The sequence below is a fragment of the Triturus cristatus genome, chromosome 6 (genome assembly GCF_964204655.1).
Source record: "Triturus cristatus chromosome 6, aTriCri1.1, whole genome shotgun sequence".
NCBI lineage: Eukaryota > Metazoa > Chordata > Amphibia > Caudata > Salamandridae > Triturus > Triturus cristatus.
In genome coordinates this window covers 1210932768-1210946877 of record NC_140589.1, presented here as the reverse complement: position 1 = coordinate 1210946877, position 14110 = coordinate 1210932768, and the positions used below count along the sequence as shown (strand labels likewise).

Here is a 14110-nt window from a genome sequence, read left to right as displayed (position 1 = left end):
AATGCCTCACAGGGGATGTGTTTACCTCGAACTGTTGAGCCCGAATTTATTCTGTCAAACCAAATAATACACAAGATGTAATCCAATCTGGCCTACCTTAGCATGACACAACAGATAAAACTCTCTCTACAAGTCAGAAGTCAGTCAGTCTGATAGTGTGGCGCTTACTTGAAGTGTGCGTCAAGGTGCCAAATCTCGGGGGTCTTTGTTCGTTTTTATCCGACTCCTCGGTGTGACTGGTAGTCTAGGTACCGGCCGTTTGTTTACAAAAATGGCTCCAAAGTTTGCCGGTTGTATTCGTCCCACTGTGTCAAAAAGAAAGTGGGACTCATAAGCGTAAAGTCTTGGTTGTTGTTTGTATATGCAGCCATGCAGATGGTTCAGAATCTCACCTTAATGTAACGAATTTCCCGCGTCTCGTTGGGGTTCTGTGACTTCGCTGCTCTGCTCGGTTTCCATTCCCGTAAAGGAGTGTTCTTAAATGATTGACGCGTTACGTAAAAGCGTAACGTCAGTCTGAGTGCCTCTGGGAAATGTAGTTCTTAAGAGTTAGTAGCCTCTTTTTATGAACAACAAAGCTTTATTTAGTTCAACACACGGGGACGCTGATTGTATGTATAGATCGCTGTATAATTCTTTATTGTAAATTGCCAAATCTCAATAAGATTCCACTTGTTGTGACAGGTCAATTATTGATTTTAGAAGAGATTGAAGTATTGTATTTACCAGGTGGAGGATCATGGCGCCTCTGGGCTATGGCCAATCAGGCCCGAAGCTGTGGCAGGTTTACCTCACAGTTATTTGAGTTCCGTTTGTCATTTCCTTCCTAAACTCTGATTTTATAAGTTGAAAATTTCGGAGAGTTCGTTTAGTCCGTCAACTGACGTGTTAAATTTAATAATCAACATTGCTTCACGTCTTAATAATTTAGAGTCCAGGTCCCCACCTCTTGCGTCCTTTTCGACTTTGGAAATGATGGTCCATCTCAGCTCTCTTTCTGTGTGGTTTTTTGAGGACCAATGATTAACGAGTGGTGCATTCACAATATGTTTGCGAATTCTTGATTTGTGTTGTTGGATCCTCTGTCTGATTTCTTGATTGGTCTTCCCAATGTACAACTTCATGCAGGGGCATAGTATTCCATATACCACGAATTTTGATTTGCAATTTGAAAACGTTTCATGTTTCCAGTTGATACCATTGTGTGAGAAAAAATCACCCTCGATGGTTGACTCGCAGCATGTGCAGGTGCCACATTTGTGGTGCCCTTGTATGGGAGGTAAGCTGAGGAAGCTTCTGATTGTAGCATTTTTGGTTTTTGGCATGGCTGCCCGTACAATTTGGTTGGCGATACTTTTGTCCTTTTTGAAGGCAAATAGAGGAGTCTCTTTTAGCAACGGGTCCAGCTGTCTGACTAAGTGCCAGTTTTGATTGATTGTTTTTTTCAGCCAGTTTGATGTTGGGCCGAATGTGGTCACACAGACTATCCTGTTGATCTTTGCTGGTGTTTGCTTTTCTAGCAGTGTCTCACGCGGGGTCCACCACGCTCTTTTTATGGCCCTTTTTAGGAGTTTCTTAGGATAACCTCGTAGCAAAAGGTGAATGCACCACTCGTTAATCATTGGTCCTCAAAAAACCACACAGAAAGAGAGCTGAGATGGACCATCATTTCCAAAGTCGAAAAGGACGCAAGAGGTGGGGACCTGGACTCTAAATTATTAAGACGTGAAGCAATGTTGATTATTAAATTTAACACGTCAGTTGACGGACTAAACGAACTCTCCGAAATTTTCAACTTATAAAATCAGAGTTTAGGAAGGAAATGACAAACGGAACTCAAATAACTGTGAGGTAAACCTGCCACAGCTTCGGGCCTGATTGGCCATAGCCCAGAGGCGCCATGATCCTCCACCTGGTAAATACAATACTTCAATCTCTTCTAAAATCAATAATTGACCTGTCACAACAAGTGGAATCTTATTGAGATTTGGCAATTTACAATAAAGAATTATACAGCGATCTATACATACAATCAGCGTCCCCGTGTGTTGAACTAAATAAAGCTTTGTTGTTCATAAAAAGAGGCTACTAACTCTTAAGAACTACATTTCCCAGAGGCACTCAGACTGACGTTACGCTTTTACGTAACGCGTCAATCATTTAAGAACACTCCTTTACGGGAATGGAAACCGAGCAGAGCAGCGAAGTCACAGAACCCCAACGAGACGCGGGAAATTCGTTACATTAAGGTGAGATTCTGAACCATCTGCATGGCTGCATATACAAACAACAACCAAGACTTTACGCTTATGAGTCCCACTTTCTTTTTGACACAGTGGGACGAATACAACCGGCAAACTTTGGAGCCATTTTTGTAAACAAACGGCCGGTACCTAGACTACCAGTCACACCGAGGAGTCGGATAAAAACGAACAAAGACCCCCGAGATTTGGCACCTTGACGCACACTTCAAGTAAGCGCCACACTATCAGACTGACTGACTTCTGACTTGTAGAGAGAGTTTTATCTGTTGTGTCATGCTAAGGTAGGCCAGATTGGATTACATCTTGTGTATTATTTGGTTTGACAGAATAAATTCGGGCTCAACAGTTCGAGGTAAACACATCCCCTGTGAGGCATTGATTGCATCGAAGTTGCAGGTGAGAACTTTAAATATAGCGCAACCACCCGAGTTTTTAAGAGATAGGACATTGGGTAAAACAATTTTTTGTTCATCTATTTCAGTACATTGGTCCTGATGAGGTTCCCAGCAAGATACGGGTTCCGAAACGCGTAGACCTTACGAACAAAGGCCAATCGATCATCTTAAAAACCTTTTTTCAAAAAAGAAAGAGTATAGGCAACGAAAGTTAAAAAAAACCTTTCTGGATGGCCTTCACGTGTCAGTTGACACAGTGCTCACTTAGTTTTGGATATTTATTGAAGAATATGAATGGGTGTGTATGGGTATGAATGTTGAAGAGTTGAATGTCGTTTTGTTTAAAATTGTATTTAGGAAGGTGTCGAAATCTTATAAATTTGTATATATATTGTGTCACAAAATTATTGTTCAAAACACGGTGTGGTTTTTTTATGAAGAGATCATGAATTGTTAAAAATCTAAAAAGAAAAATATGATGTAATTGAGTTACCTTTTTGATTAAATCTGACTGAAAAAGGAGTCCACTATGTGATTGTTTAATTCAACACACAGTTAAAATAAGAGCAGGCAAAAGCCTTGTGCAGCATTGGCACTCCACTTGGTACTTACTTATCGACTTGGCCTTGCTGCCATTAAGTCAAACCCAGAACTGTTCTTCTACCCATGTGGGTGGCACAATCAGTGCTGCAGGCCCAAGAGTAGTATTTGATTCACAGGCCCTGGCACACTCAGTGCACTTTACTAAGGACTAACAAGTAAATCAAATATCCAATCATGGAAACACCAATCCATAACAGAATTTACCACAGGAGCACTTGCACTTTCCCACTGATCAGCAGTGCGGAAAGTGTGCAGAAACGCTACGCCAGCAAAACCGAGAGGTCAGAAAGCAAAAACTATGGGGAAACAGGCCAAATAATGCCAAGTCCAACACTTCCGCACCCAACCTATTCTTGGTTGGGCATTCTCACTAGTTGAACATGGTGGCCCACTGGGCTCTGCAGTATTGATGGGGAATGTTGGCCATCCCTGTCTGGGTCAGGGGAGCAGAGCTGGGTGTTAAGTGGGTGATGCTAGCATTTTGTGTAGTATCTTCCAGTGCCTGGTAGAGTCAGTTCCATAGGTGTGCACTATTTGGCCGGGTAGTCTTCTCCTCTACCTGCTCTCAGACTGTTCCGTGGCGTTTGAGCAGTGAGGCTGTGCATGGGTATGGAATGTCCCCGATGAGGACCACCGCTTCAGAGGACAGACATAAGCCATATCTGCAGCGGCAGCTCCTTAGCTAAGGCAGAGGAGTGTCGCCATTACTACTCTTGAAGCAGTACAAAGGATAAATATAATGATAATAACAGCATGTTATCACCATTTTATTTTTAGTGGAGCTTGGAGCCAGTTTAGGGTGGGCCGGGGCTGGGCTTGTAAAGTCAGTGGGAGAAGGAGTGGTATAATGTGTACCTTAAGTGCGCATGGCAGTTTGGCCGGCCATCTTGGGCCGGCCAAACTGTCTTGCAAACTTAGCATGTTATTCCCCTGGCGGAACATGCACAGGCTCCCACTCCCTCTCTGAGTGTCTAACCACGGTGCTCAGACCAATCACAACGCTGCTGTCATGCTGGTGACAGCAGCATCGTGATTAACTATGGGAGTCTGGGTGCTGCCGGGAGATAGGAGAACATTGAGGATGGAAGAGAGATAGCAACGGGTGACAAGCAGATAGGTCTTCATTTTTCTCTATTTTTCTAACCCCCTGCCTCCTTGTTCCTCCCCCACATCCACCACCAACATTCCCCACCAGCCGCCACTGCTGATATGTCTGCATGGTGGAGCTTCCGAGCCAGTGTATGGCTGTCCAGCAGGGACACATTGTGTTCCCCTCTCAAGCCCTGAACACCATGGGAGCAACCTAAAATAGAGACAGGCAATGGGAGGGAGAGGAAAAATAGGATGTCCACTTCGCCGGACGCCCAACCGCTTGCTCCTCTCATAATTGTAATTAAGGGTAAGATATTAGCCTGGCAGGACGGATGAGTAAAACAGGAACACTATCACCCCACAGGCAGATTTGGGAAAGGAGAGGGCCAAATCTAAATAAACGACCCACAATGCGAATCGGGAATGAGAGTTCATTTTGGGTATCCAACGCATTCCTTCTCTATAGGACAATGTGTTTTGCCACAGGGAAGACTTTGTGTTTTGGCAATGGGCAGGCTAAGAAGTTGCAACTGAGCCAGAATGGACTACTGAGAGACCCTGAAGATGGAGAAATATCGCTCCCGGCAGTGGCATCTTGAGACAAGAGGTGCTGTCAAACATATTTAACTCAGAGCCCATAAATCATTACAAAAAATTAAATGTCTTTCACACCATTATCTCCTGATGTCAGTCAAGCCATTTTTGAGAAAAGGGCTGCATCTGTCTTACAGTCATGAATATTGTGCATTTCACTAAAGTATGCAGCATGTTCCGGAAATAATAACTATACATATCCACAAAGCATGCTCTTGCACCTCCCACTTCTGGAGAGTCCCTATATTTTTGAATCGGACCACAAGTCTCTTCTGCTTTTTAATATGGGACTTTTGTGGTGTAGTTGGTGACCGTATGGTAACAACTGCGAGTGTTGATTTTCAGTGCAGATTACACTATGTGTTTCCCAACCCCAGTTTCTGCACTTTGTCTTGGTTCTGGGAAGAAATGGCTCGATGGAGGGGCGCAAAGACCTGTGTGGTGTACAACAGTGTCAAATTAAGCATTTTGGGGGCCCGGCATGAATTATTTTGGGAGCCACTGTTTAAAACAACTTTTTACTTTATCACCCATTTTCTGCTAATTTAAGCCCTATAATGCCAACCAATATTGAATTAATATGGCAAAGGCTAAGATAGAGAAATAGGAAGAAGAAAGGTAGAGTAAAAAAATCACTTTCACTAGGGCCCTTGTAGCCCACCGTGTCCATGCCTTAAAACATCTCAGGTATACAAATGTACAATGGATTTGATCTCTCTACTAGGAAATGGAGAATGAAGTTGTAAAATTAGGGACCACTGACATTACGGAAGACTCCTTAAGGGTCGGCTTTTAAGTTGGCAAAGTTATTCTGACACTGTAACTTCATTCTGCATCTTCAGTCACACATTACTTTAAATACAATGTCAGAGCTTGCAAAGAACAAAGAGTACATAGAGGCATACAAAAAAATATGCAGTCAGATGAAATCCTATAAAAATGTATATTCTAAGCTAAGCAATAAAGCAAAAACAGAACAACCACTGAGGATCTTCAGCTTGGATAGATTAGCAGGGTTGTACAAGTATGTAATCTACTGTGAGCACTTCATTACTATGATAACAGCAGCTGTCCTCAACTTACCCTCGATAGTCAGGACAGAGGGGGAAACCATTGGGTCCTCACTGACTTTGCTGCTGCTGCGGAACCAGTAGATTTCCACAGGTTCGGGGGGCCCGACGGCTTCACAAGTCAGGTTAAAAGGTGTATTCCTGGTCACGTTGAGATGCTCTGGCTGCCGAATGAAGTGTGGGAGCCCTGCACAAGAAGCGAACATGGAAGGAGAGAACCAAAAAGCTCATTATGCACCTACATACACATGGTTTAACAGCATGTTGAGAGCAGAAGAAGATGCAGGTTCGGACTAGCCTCTCATTCCATTGGGCATTTCTCTGGCGGGCTGTAGCCATTTTTGACCAGTTTTGTACCCCAGGATCACTGCTGGTGCCTCTGTCAATTTCCTCAGCTCTTTGAGGTTAACTACAGCATGCACAGGGGGTTTCAAGATAGAGAGAGAGAGGGGAGGTGGAGAAAGTGGTCAGAGAGAGGTGAGAGAAGAAGAGAGAATAGATGGATGGAAAGAGACAGATATAGAGGGGGACTGTCTTTTGTATTTTTGCCAGGGCTGTTTTTCGTTCCCTATTATGGCCCTGGGAGGAAGAACATACTACATTGTAAAACAGCTAAAAACATAACATTGATTTAAAAACTACCACTGTTGATATTTCTAACCAACACTGGGTCAGACATGGAAACAAAATGTTTGAGAATGACAGATCGGGTCACCCTGGGTCTCATAGCTGAAAAGCTAACAAACATGGACAGATCAAACTCTACAAAGCAGAGTAAGCACTTGGAGAGACATGGGATATCCAAATGTACTTTTGCAATGCCAGGAAAGACATTATCAGGGCTTGTTCCAGTTTCAAAAGAACATGGGTGAAAAAGAAGATTGGTAGATTTAACGCAAAGAGATTTGGAACAACAGGTGGTGACAATTTGCCACCACCGTACCTGGCAATGGATACATATTTTAAGATTTAGAGACAAAGTGGGATCTTGCTGATCCCTTTTTAGGTTTCACCTGAGCCAGCGCATGCGCTGCTCGGAAAGACATTTAGTATACGGGTTTTCAAAATGCTGCCACAGCCAGCCTAGCGCTTGCGTTCACGCGAACGTGCACGCGCGCAACCGTCATCTGCCTCCCTTCCAGCGCGATCACTGCTGCGAACGCACCACTCGCGTGATTACCACAGAGCGCGTCTGATCACTTTTGCTTTCCCGGCCGCGTAGCCGTTACTTTTACGGCCGCGCGGCCAATGCTTGTTTTCTGAATTACCAGCTTTTGTCACTTTATGTCTTTCGGCACCTCTGTGGTTCTCCCTACTTTCTGTTTTTCTTTCCCTCCTTTCATTTTTCTTTGCTTTGCTCTTTCGTTCACTTTGTCTCCCTTTCTCGCTCATTCTCTCTTCCCTTCCCTTTTACACCCTTCCCCATTTACCTTGGCCATTGCCTTTATTTTCCTCACATTAATATGATGATTGTCTCTGTAGTTGTCGTTCCTAATTTTATCTCCCTCGTTCTCTCTCAAAGACATTCTCGCCCCCCCCATTGTAATCTCTTTCCCTCCCCTCCCATTGAGGCCCGATTCACTCCATCTCTGGCCCTCTTTCCACCTCGCACTGGCTTTTGTGTTTCCACCCTCCCTCCCCGAGTGCTACAGGCTCTGCCGTGTCTCCTCGCCCACCCCGGCCTAACCCAGAGGCCTCTGTCTGGGGCTTCCAGTATGACAGCAGCCTTCCACCGATGCCAGCAGAGATTCTGCCACCTTGCAGGCCTATGCAACGTGCAGCCAGCTGGCAAGAAAGGGGCATTTTTCTGCAGCATACATGACTCTCTCAGGTGAGTGCAGTCAAGCCATTGTGTGACCCAGAGTATTGTTGACACGGTGCCAGGCCAATCTATCTCTGTGCCAGTGTGAGGGGCAGTCGGGCTTCGACCACCCCTTGAAAGTGCTTCCATTCTTCCCACATAATAAACAAAGCATTTTCAAGCTACTTAATTTTTCTTTTTTTGTCAATTTAACGATCCATCTCATATCGGTAAATTAAAAATGATGACACCCATGTCATGACACATGTGCGTACACACAAAATGGCGCTGCTGTGTAATTGCGTCTTTTTTTTCTTCTTTTATTTGTCTATGCTATACTCGGTCAGCATTTTTGACGATGCTGTATGACATGAACAAATGATATTTGAAGAGCCAATAGGTCTCAAAGATGAGTCCTGCTGGGTTTTCCAATGCTTGTGTTATTTACCATTCCAAGATTGGTTTCCACCGTTTGGAGTAGTAAAAATAAAAAAGAAAGAAAGTGGAAGCCACATGATTACGTATGCACATGCATGTGCTCTCTCATCAGCCGCCATAGCGCACCCATGCCTCACAACATTGTGCTTTTTTAGTTAATTTTTGCCAATAGGTAAAAAAAGGTGAGGGCTATTGCTTTCCCAAATGCTTGTTGATTCAGTCATTGACAGTGTGTTATGATGTCTGGGGTGTTGTAGCTTCTGGGGTGGAACAATATCCGGGGAGTTCCCTTGTCTAGGGTTTCAGACAGGTCCAAGCTTACTCCCTGTTTAGGGTGTTGCCTTAGTTGATGGAAGACTGTGGCTGCTTTGATATCGGCAATCTGATCTATTTGTTGGAATTCAAGATGTTGGGCTAATCATGTTGTCGGAAGAAATCTCTGGCTGGGTGAGATAGCTCATCCAGTCTACTTTTTAATTTTTTTATTTTTTAGGTCTGGCGTTAACAAACACCTTTTAATTTTATTAAAATGACATATATAACACACTCACATAAACAGGCTTCCAATAAGCCATTTTTATCCATTGAGCTGTTGTTGTGTCATTCACATTTTGCTTCCGCCCTCTACAGCATGGGGCAATTGAGCTGCCCACTTTAGCCATTGCCTAACTTCCTATAAAAATGCCATTCTGCTCTTTCGTAGGAAGCACATCCACACATAAAGTAGTTCCCTCCACAGCAGAACCTACTACCGCAAAGGGTGCATATTGAGACTACAAGAAAGGTGTCAGAGCAGTTTATAATAGAGAAAAGTAAATTACATAAGAAACAAGCATTGGCATAGCCAATAGGTCTCACTTTTGGGACCTTATAAGTGTTTAGCCATGCAACAGTTGATGTTGTTGCATCAAATATATTGTGCTGCATAACTAAATACTTATAAGGTCCCAAAAGCGAGACCTATTGGCTATGCCAATGCTTGTTCTGATAGTGCTCATGACAGCTGCGTAGCAGTGCTCTGCTGTAGTTTCAGCTCTGGTAATTAGCACAATGCTTAACCACATGAACAATAGATGTGGGCATCAGGATCTGCCTGGGTTTGAGACTGGTATAATGTTACTTTAGCCGCACAAAGGTTGTGGTCTGTTAACTTGTTCTTGCATATCCTGCATCTCTTTGTGCTGATTTGTCAGTGACTTCCAAGTGGAGTAGGTTTACAACAGGCTGGGATGATTGTGTACTGTATTGTTGGATGTCATATGCAGCACCTAAACACACATTTATTTGGTTTCAGAGTATAATAATGTGGCTGATGATTACTTTTGTGTGGCAAGTATTTTGATTGCTTACTTGGTCATAGGCTATGCACAGTGAAATCTAAGAAAGAGCTGCAATGGAGCACTACATATTTACATCAAATACTGCATTAACAATATGCACATTAATCTTGATGGTCTAAATGAATTATAGAATTGGAATTTAGGGTTAGCAAGAAAATAGACAACAGCTCAATTAGTATTTCAGTTGGATGAACAATGTAAGCCTAATTACTTTATGCAAGAACCAGGTTGTAGATTTCATTATCTTTAGCTACATCCGCCACTTCTATCAAGCACTGTAAGGTAACAGCTTTGAAGGAAAGCCCTACAAGTTGGCTTTTTATTAATCAGAGTACCGCTAGAGGTTTTGTGTATTGATATTTTTGTGCATTATTGACAACGTGCAGATTATGGGTTTACACTTGATCATACATGTACATACTGATATAGGACAGGTGCTTTTGAAACGAATTTCCTATGGCATGTAGAAGCATGTTTTTCTGATTCTTGTTAACTAGGCCTCAACTTGGGCCTAGCAGCCATCTTTACAAAATAGATGTCACCCTCGTCTTACCTCAACACGTCTCACTGTTTGTTTATCCTGTAGCACACAGCCAAGAAGAATTATGTCTGTTTATTTCCATTGTCAATGTTTGTGCTGTTTTTGATTACCTTTCTTCGACTCAGTCACAGAACTGCTACTACATTTCAAGATCCTTTCCTATATCTCACTGTACCCTATTTATTCATAATACGTTTTCTGTTCATGTATCTAACTTGTTCCACCATCTCTGGATGACATTAGCATAGAGTGGGCATAATCAATATTCATGTAGTGGAATAGTGCTTAGGTGCTAAGGTAATATGATATTTAATAAATATGATGTTCTGAATTGCTAATGAAAGAATACATTGTCTCATGAAAATGAGGTTTAACACTATCCTGATCAATCAAATTGTGTATGTCCTGTTGAGGTAATTTTTGAGGTGTAAAAATTACAGGGTTCCCCACGCCCACAAATTTGTGGTAGCAGAGGATGGTTGCAGGTTAAGAGCATCTCCTTTCTGCTTTAGAAATTTCCCTTTTTGTCCTGAAATTAGAGTTAGTGGCTTTTCCAATGTGGATTCTCTTCGTAGATTTTGCTGTTCTAGACAGCGCTGCTCATGTTCCTAAACAAAACGGACAGTAGGGATGAATAGGGTTGAATGATTCTGGTGATTGAGAGTTTTCTGGTGTATTACTGAAGTATTTTGGTATGTGTTGTGTGATGGATTGTTATGCTGTGTGCAAAGTTTTTGCTTAAGCAATGCTGATTATGGGTTCAAAAGGAGGTTTGATCACTGTGATTTTGATGTACTATTCTTATTAGTGATTTACGTCGAAAAGGTTTTGGTTCTGATAAATGTTTGGTTACTTATCGGATTGGTTGAAATTCAATATCTAGAGAGAAATGATTGTTGCACTTTTCTGTATAAAGGTAGTGTGTTTTCGAGACGCAGCTTACACACAAAGATCTTTCTGAATGAGCAAATTTTCCTTTTCAGGGGTTTGCATGTCTAATCAAGTTTGGGGTCTTCTGCCCCTTGGTGCACATGAGTACATACGGAAGCCAGAGGTGGATTGCCGCTGGACGGGAATTTGCTTTAGTGTGAATTTAGTTTGAGTTCAACTAATGCTGTGAAGGTCCTAGTCTTGTATCTGTTGTTTGCAAGATTTATTTTATTTTAACTTGATGATTTTCTCCTAGTTAGGTTGGACAGGCTAGATTTGATTTTGTTTATTTATTGTGTTCATTGAGAAGGGCTGTGGAATTGATTTTCTCATTCACAAAGAAGTCAAGTTGCGATTGGTTAGCTAGCTGAGGAGTCACAATGGGATGGGTGAGATGTCACCACAGAATAGCAATGTCACTGGTTGGTCGCTGTCACAGCCTCACTGTGATTAGTTGACCCTTGGCATAACTATTCTGGGATTGGTTGATGTTCGCTAGCTTTTTTTGTGCTGGTTTTGAATTATTTTGAGTGAGAATAATGTGTGCTTTGTTGAAAAAGTCTAAAACTCATACTTAACCTCTTACTGAGGGACAGAAAATGCCTACTGAGGGCTCTTCTATCTATGAAAAGATGACAAACATTGATTGTTGTACATGCGCCTGGATTCATGAGGGGCATAAATACACCTCTTGTGACAAGGATTTGCAGTTTCATTTTGAGAGTACCTTTAACATTAGCAGTCTAGATTTCTTAAGGCAGACCATGAATGATAGAATGTTGTTGCTTAGACCTACAGAGTTTGAAGCATTGAACAAAAGGGGTTGGGTGGTGTTAGATAAGAGAGAAAGAAATTGCAAAAGCCGTGAAGGGTTCATATAGACATTGGCTGGAGGGCAAGTGGGATCATCAAGAGTGATGCTGGAGAGAGGATATGACAGAGGGAGTAAGAGTTTTTCCCGCAGTAGTCAAAGATATGACAAAAAAATGAAGCTAATGAGGGAGACCGAGAGATGCAGAGCTGAGAATGAGATTCTGATGAGGAGGATAACTTTTTTAATGATCTTTAGAATTCAAGACTTCCTCAATACACAGATGGGATTGGGAGACAAGAGCAGAGTTCCATGGTACCTGACATTAATGTAGTGGGAGAAGGTATGTACAGGCACAGGAATTAAATGTGCTTCCATCAGCAAGAGCCCCATCTGAGAATGCAGTGACAGTTTTACCGAGTAGTAGTATAGATCCTGCTGCGGTATCACACATTTCAAATGTCACAACTACTTCTGTTACTGAGTCTCCTAAAGAGAGAGATATCAATATAGGACTTTTAAAAACTGAATTGGGAGAAATTCTGCATAAGCTAATTGACACAAATAGATCGCTGTCATACAATGAGCTACTTGATCAGACAATCAGCAAGATGTGTGAACGAAGCAGATGATAAGTTTGCGGAATTGGCTAATGAATGTGAAGTTGATATTAGAAGAATGAGAAATGTATAGAGAAATTACCAACTGGATTGGACTGAAGATGAAATAAAAGAGTTGAGCTCAATAACTTTATGGCTCACATTAAGGATTTGAGTGAAATCATAAAGCATGGGAGGGAGTTGAAAAAGTACAGAGAAAGGTGGAAGAAGGAAGTTACTACTAACAATAGCTTCAGAGGCAGGAAAAATATTGAAGGGGTCTGATAGTGATTTCGAGTTAGAAGCAGTTTTAGAATTCCCCTTGAGAGAAGGGCATGGATGGAACCATGTGCACGTGCCTTGGACAAGAGGTGATCTTTATGTTTTTACGAGGAACTTTCCAAAATTGAGAGAAGAACCTGAGAAGGGGTAGAAGGAGTTTCATCGACTGGCAATATTTAGAAAATATTTTGGACTGATTTGGGTGCACTGTTTTAGATTTATACCAAGTGATTTGCGGTTTGAGTAGAAGGTTGATGTTGTTTGGCAGACAGAGGAACCAGTTAGAGTTGCATCTATAAATGCTCCATCTGAGGTTGTTGGTGACAAGTACAGAGCAGTGATATAATTGAAATAAAAGTGCCAGAGAAGGAAATTGACTCTACAAAAATTTTGAAATCTACTCAAGAGCAGAACGAGTTAGTGCATGCCTATTATAGGAGGTTTATGCAGATGTTTAAGACGCATAGCAGAGTTGAAGTTCCTGAGAACAATGGTGCTAGCAGTTTTGTTTCTCCTCTTTTATGGGTTTGCTCCCTGAGCTTAGTTTTCATATTCAACAGAGTGTGATATGCTGGCAGATTAAGGATACTGATGAGATCCTGAAATATGCCACAAACTAGTGAATGGTTTGATGTGAAGTAGGAATAGATCAAAGAGAAGCTGATGGTTGCTCAGACTAAATAGAATTGGCAGGACTCAGAAGATGAGTTCTGATGTAGGACTTGTGTCATCTGACAATGCTGGAATGAATCGAGAGCATCTGGAGAGCATCTGATACAAGGAGTGAGAATGGAAAATGAGATGGTGCAGTGGTAAGGTAGCGGAATAGCGATTGTGAATTATTCTGGAATTAATGCATAGATTGGTCTGATGAAGAAGCAGACTGCTTGTCATTTCTGTGGTAAAATCAACCACCGGAAGCAGGAATGTAGATAGAATCCGGATTGAATACAGAATTGTTTTGTTCCCCAGATGCAGTGGGAAGCAAGTCAGGTATAGACTTAGTTAGTAATCTCAGCCCAACCGGCTCCTGTACAGAATGTACAAAATCAAGGGTAGTTTTGAATGAATATTCCCACATATCCAGTGTTGCAGCAATACATAAAAGCAAACATAAAATGCCTTATGATGCTGGTACCCTGCAACAGAATCCATTGATTCTGAAAAATGATTTTCCTTAGTTTTTCTCAGAGACTAATTCCCAAAGACAGTGCTGGACAGGGAAGGATGATTGTTTGCCTGGTGGAGTCCTAGTGGTAGACCAAAGTGGCACATATGTAGAAGGTGAGGTGAATTGCTACCTATTGCCTTTCTTGATAGATACAGGAGCCATCCCCTCTACAGATCATT

The 14110-nt window shown here is 42.1% G+C and overlaps 1 protein-coding gene across 2 annotated transcripts in view; it reads right to left on the bottom strand.

The window, feature by feature from the left end:
• MERTK (MER proto-oncogene, tyrosine kinase) overlaps window positions 1–14110 on the bottom strand; it is a 374986-nt gene that overhangs the window by 208600 nt on the left and 152276 nt on the right. For both annotated transcript variants that reach the window (XM_085612117.1, XM_085612118.1), the window contains exon 4: window positions 6032–6205. In XM_085612117.1, coding sequence (XP_085468243.1) covers window positions 6032–6205 — 174 coding nt within the window. The remainder of the gene's footprint in view (window positions 1–6031; window positions 6206–14110) is intronic.